The 5,666-nt window shown below is 47.3% G+C and overlaps 2 protein-coding genes across 2 annotated transcripts; both read left to right on the top strand.

Annotated features, from left to right (window-relative positions):
• The first annotated feature begins 753 nt into the window (after nucleotides 1-753).
• LOC119316396 (chlorophyll a-b binding protein 8, chloroplastic-like) lies at nucleotides 754-2,028 on the top strand. The gene is made up of 3 exons (XM_037590718.1): nucleotides 754-967; nucleotides 1,063-1,124; nucleotides 1,222-2,028. Exons 1-3 carry the CDS (start codon nucleotides 839-841, stop codon nucleotides 1,838-1,840), a joined length of 810 nt encoding a protein of 269 aa, XP_037446615.1. The 5' UTR covers nucleotides 754-838; the 3' UTR covers nucleotides 1,841-2,028.
• A 415-nt stretch (nucleotides 2,029-2,443) lies between these two features.
• Nucleotides 2,444-5,330, top strand: LOC119316395 (ultraviolet-B receptor UVR8-like). Its single transcript, XM_037590717.1, has 4 exons — nucleotides 2,444-2,797; nucleotides 3,420-3,636; nucleotides 3,717-4,029; nucleotides 4,556-5,330. The coding sequence occupies exons 1-4, from the start codon at nucleotides 2,478-2,480 to the stop codon at nucleotides 5,038-5,040; spliced, it is 1,335 nt and encodes a 444-aa protein (XP_037446614.1). The 5' UTR covers nucleotides 2,444-2,477; the 3' UTR covers nucleotides 5,041-5,330.
• Nucleotides 5,331-5,666: the final 336 nt, after the last annotated feature.

The following is a 5,666-nucleotide window of genomic DNA, read 5'->3' as shown; positions in this document are numbered from 1 at the left end:
AGCCACCCATTTTGGTATGTAAAATGTGTACTTCTGGAGCGGGCTGAAGTTTATTAACTACAATATGTAGTCTTGGCGGATACACTGTGCTTCCTTTTTGTTTGGATCAAATGGGTTACCTGTAGAACATACAGGTACAAACCTCATCCAACATATTTATCTTTTCATCAGAATGTAACAGACTGGCAGCACAGTGATTGTTTTGTGGAGAATTAAAGATCCAATTGTCTTTACCTTGTGAAAATTCACTTTGGTCTCGTATCACCGCACACAATATTAACCGCCAAAGTATATATATATATATATATATATATATATATATATATATATATATATATATATATATATATTTGTATTAATTTATTGAAGAAATTTGGTGATTTAGTAATCCGAAAGATCCCCTTATCCAGATGGTGATACATGATAGGCTCATATGGGCAACCATGATATCTCGTATCCCACGGAATGCATACTCTCTAGCCAGACACAAAAATTGCAACTGTCTGTGCTGTCCACAAGCTGCTGAAAAATCTGAGCCAAGGGAATGCAGTTAAGCAGCCTCAGCTGATGAGAGGCCAGGTGGCAGCCTCCTTATCCCAGCGCACCCGCCACATGGCGGGCTTCTACTGGGTCCACAGATGCCCTCATCCGCTGAGGCTCCACCTCACATCGGAATAAGATTTCCCTGGCCCCACCCCCGCCCAGCCTCAGGCGCACGTTCCTCTCTCCTTTTGTAGCAGTGGGTGAGTTTTGGAGCACACACTTTCATCTCAGTCTGTACCACACACCACGCCTGCCTCATCTCTCGGAGCAGGAGGAGGAGGAGCTTGCAGGAACAATGGCGGCCCAGGGTCTTCTCTCTGGGAGGCAGCTGCTGGGGAGGCCTCTGCAGTCTTCCATCTCCAGGTCGTCTTCCTCCCGGAAGTCCCCCTTCGTCGTCAGGGCATCTTCCAGCCCCCCTGCCAAGGTCAGTTCGACTCTAGTCATGCTGCATGTTCTCTTTTGATCTGATGAGAGCTAGCTGGAGTAGTTCCTAACTTTCTTCTTCTTCTTCTCTTTCAGCAAAATGACAACAGGCAGCTGTGGTTTGCGTCCAAGCAGTCCCTCACCTACCTCGACGGCACGTAAGTCGCGGGGCAACATATTACACCTGGTGTATGTGTATTGGCAGTGTGGTAGAGAGAAGCTGATTTAGGAGGTGTTGGGTTTTGTGCTTTGCAGGCTGCCCGGTGACTTTGGCTTCGACCCCTTGGGGCTGTCCGACCCAGAGGGCACCGGCGGGTTCATCGAGCCCAGGTGGCTGGCCTACGGCGAGATCTTCAACGGCCGGACGGCGATGATGGGGGTGGTGGGCATGATCGCCCCGGAGGCCCTGGGCAAGGTGGGTCTGGTGCCCCCGGAGACGGCGATCCCGTGGTTCCAGGCAGGCGCGATCCCGCCGGCAGGCACCTACCAGTACTGGGCCGACCCCTACACGCTCTTCGTGTTCGAGATGGCGCTCATCGGCTTCGCGGAGCACCGGCGGCTCCAGGACTGGTACAACCCGGGCTCCATGGGCAAGCAGTACTTCCTGGGCCTCGAGAAGTACCTCGGTGGCTCCGGCGACCCCGCCTACCCCGGCGGGCCCATCTTCAACCCGCTCGGGTTCGGCACCAAGAGCGAGAAGGAGATGAAGGAGCTCAAGCTCAAGGAGATCAAGAACGGCCGCCTCGCCATGCTCGCCTTCCTCGGCATGTCCCTGCAGGCCATCTTCACCGGCGTCGGGCCCTTCCAGAACCTCCTCGACCACCTCTCCGACCCCGTCAACAACAACATCCTCACCAGCCTCAAGTTCCACTAGGCGAAATCGATCCGATCCGATCCGAGCATCGTCGTCCTGTGCATGGTACCCGTCGTCGTGGGAAACGTGAGCGTGCGAGAGGTATATATGCGAGGGTGGGTGTAAAATGTAAATTTGTACGCGTGCTGCGTGCATGCTTGTAATATTTATATCGTGCTATGAAAATTAGTGCATTGCATCTCTCATCATCTTCACCAACCAACTTCTGCGCCTTTCTTTCCCTGGCCCTCATCTGATCATATCGTACGTGCAATTGGGCGGCTAGATTATGATGACAGCGGCCTTATTGCATCTTCTTTATAATTCTCATGAAAAAATGGTTATTTTACAAAAAAAAACTACGTACTGAGTAGTATATGTGATTTTTCTGACAAAATAAAGTTAATTGTTGCTGTAAGAAAATACACGTGCATTTTGGGAAAAGGCTTATCACAGTATGCAAATCTCTGTGGCTCTTCCCGCAGAAAAAACAAATAAACTCCGTGGCTCTATGCTTACAGTAATGAAGTTCTTAAATTGGGCCGGGCCAAGAAACGCGTTGGAATAGGGCCAGCTTTTCACCGGTCCACGGTTAGATCATCCGCGACTCAGCCGTCGCCGTCTTCTTTCGCCTCCCTTCGACGGCTGCCCTGCCCAGATGCTTCCCCTCCTCCGCGCGCGCCCCTGCGCTTCCCGCCTCCGCCGCTGCCTCCTATCCGCGCTTGCAGCGGGCGGGACACCTCCGCCGCTGCGCTCCGGCGTAGTGTACGCGTTCGGTGACAACAGCCACGGGGCCGTGGGCCAGCCTGCGCCGGCCGCGGACGTCTACGTCCCCACGCCCGTGCCCTCCCTCCCGCCGTCCGTCGATGCGGTCGCAGCCGGACACTACCACTCCCTCGCCGTATCCTCTGCCGGGGAGGTCTGGGCGTGGGGGCGCAACCAAGAGGGCCAGCTCGGCCGCGGGCTCCAGGCCCCGAGGTGATCTAACCCTCCTCCCCATCTCCTCTGCCCTTCGGGGCGAATCAGTATATGAATTGAACTAAATGAGTTGGTGTCACTTACCTAAATCAATTATACCCATTGCAATTTTACTGAAGTCTGCAGAGTATCATGATAGGGGTTATGTATGCCAGTATGAGTTCATGCCAAAGCGATGAATTATTTATTCCAGTATATGCAGCACCATTTCTTTCTGGCCCAGATAATGAGCAACAGTGATGTGCTTGTTCAGTGCTACCAGCATAACAAAGATGCTGAAGAATGGCTCACATAACGTGGTCACTTCTTTATTGAAATATAATAACGTGGCCACTTGCTGATGTATGCCGCACGCGCACACCTTGCACTGCTTTCAGCTTTCATATTGAGTATATTCTGATCAGAGCATTCAAACCTTAACATGGAAAGCATACATCAACCAAACTGATATGATGCACCCATATTTTTCTTGCCCATGCTAGCCTTAAATAAAATACTAGCCAATGGCATGAGTTAAAATTGTAGCTCAAAACCTCAACCTATTATTTGTGTTATTCATAGGTGTTATTTAACACTTACCAAGTGTATAGGTGCAATGCTTTACCATTCTGCTAAATGACAGGAATACTTGGAGCAATCCAGAACAGGTGAGAGGATTGGAGAATGTTCAAGTTCGAGCTGTATCCGCTTCAGGTGTTGTTTCCGCAGCAATTGGGTGCGATGGCTCGTTATGGGTATGGGGGAGATCAAAGCGTGGCCAACTTGGGCTTGGCAAAGACATTGTGGAGGCCACAATGCCTTCTAGAGTGGAGGCCCTTGCTGGTTACGATGTTGTTAAGGTGATAACTTTTGCCCTGAAATGAACTAATTGGATGCTGCTTACTAGTGAGGCAATGTTTTAATGAAGCGAAAATGGTAGGTATCATTTGGATGGGGGCATGCCATGGCACTGACAAAGGATGGAGGGCTGTTCGGTTGGGGGTTTTCAGAAAATGGAAGGTTAGGAGATATGGGTCAAAGTACCGAAGCACCTTCTCCACAAGAATACGTTGGGAAAACAAAGGATAACTATTCAAGTTCAATGTTGGAGGCTGTTGAAAAGATGGTTGTCGACAAAATTCGGAGCGAGGACAATATGCCCATCATCTGGGAACCTTCTCTTGTTCATGAAGTGACTCATCTTGACGTGTCTGATGTTTCCTGTGGGCTTGATCATTCCCTGATTCTCTGCTGTGAGTATTTCTTTTCACCTACAAAATTGAAGCTCTTATGCGCACTTGCTATGCATAATGTTTCTGCTGTACTTATTTCTCTCTCTCTCTCTGAAGGCAGTAGTGTTTAATAAGACGTAGGGCATTGTTGCATCTGCAATATTTGTTTTTTTTTAGTATTCATAATGAGTTCGAACTTGGAAATAGCAGCTTTATATTTTTCAGAAATGAATAGTAAATATATATTGCCAATTTGCATCAGGTTTTTCAAGCACCAGCATTCTTTCTGACTATTCTTATTTGATTCGTTCATTGTATTAACATAGAAAACTAGGAGCTGGGCTGCTGTGAAAGCATAAAGTCTTGGGCATGTAGTATGACGGAGATTTTTTTAATGCATGAGCACCAAAACAGAGATATTATATTAGGAATGCACAGCTTTGGACAAATGAACAACAATCATCTAAAACTGTACCTTTTGGGGGGTGTCAGAGTTTTCAGTTCCGTTATATTTATATTCCTCTCATGTGATTTACGTATTAACCAGCTAATGGCACCGTACTGAGTGGTGGAGACAACACTTATGGACAACTTGGTAGGAAATCAGGCTGGGCCAAATTGCTTCCCGTCGACATAAGCTACATCCCATTCTCTGTGTCAGCGAGTGCTGGCCACTCGCTTGCTCTGTGCCATATATCAACCAAAGGCACTGACAATGTTAAAACTGGTATTCTATCATGGGGATGGAACTGCAGCTCCCAGCTTGGACGACCTGGTCAAGAGGATGCCCCAGCACTAGTCAACTATCTGGTTGGTGAGAACCCAATAACAGCTGCAGCTGGCCGTGTTCATTCCATTGTTCTCATGTCGAAAGGAGAAGTTTGGGCTTGGGGATCTGGCCGAAATGGCAGACTAGGTTTGGGCAGTTCAATGGATGAGGCAGAGCCTTGTCTCATCGATACCTTGGAAGGAGTAGAGGTCTTACAAGTCGCCACAGGGATGGACCATAATCTCATATTGGTTAAAGAATAGGCTGGGCTGCTTCTTTAGGGAAGGATATTGATTGTTGCAGTAGTCACTGGAACAGTTTTGCTATCAACTGGATGCGATCTTCAAACATAGTTATGAACTTATGATGCTAACTAGTACTCACACGCTTTCAGAATTGTGTCTGTCACCTTTCACTTCCATGTAATGTTTCCCATGTATTTATGCTCGTCCATCATGGTAAATATTTGTGTTAGCATCATCTCTGGTGGTGATACTGGAGTTTGACGGGTTTTTTGGTCTTGAAGGGAAAATGTTGAGATAGTTCATGTGCATTCCCAGGCTTCCTCCTGTGCAATTCTGTAGCTTGTCTGTTTACATGTACATACTTTTAAATCCTGTTGTGAATGTTCTATTGCTAACATCTCGGCTCTCCAATGGACTAGTAAAAGTAGTACCGTTGGTTTGTTAAAAAAAATCTTATCATGTAATTGTTCTACATTCAAAAGCTTTAAGTAAGCAAACTCTTTGATATCCAGAAAATTGTGTTTTGAATGGTGTAATAAGCACTTTCTTACCATAAGAAAACATTTTTACAAGGTGGTGTTGTATAGTGATAAATTTTGAACTTTGGTATCTTTTTTACATCGTTGTTGTTCGTGTAATTATTT

Source organism: Triticum dicoccoides, chromosome 6A (assembly GCF_002162155.2).
Source record: "Triticum dicoccoides isolate Atlit2015 ecotype Zavitan chromosome 6A, WEW_v2.0, whole genome shotgun sequence".
Lineage (NCBI taxonomy): Eukaryota > Viridiplantae > Streptophyta > Magnoliopsida > Poales > Poaceae > Triticum > Triticum dicoccoides.
This window is presented reverse-complemented; position numbering and strand designations above follow the sequence as displayed.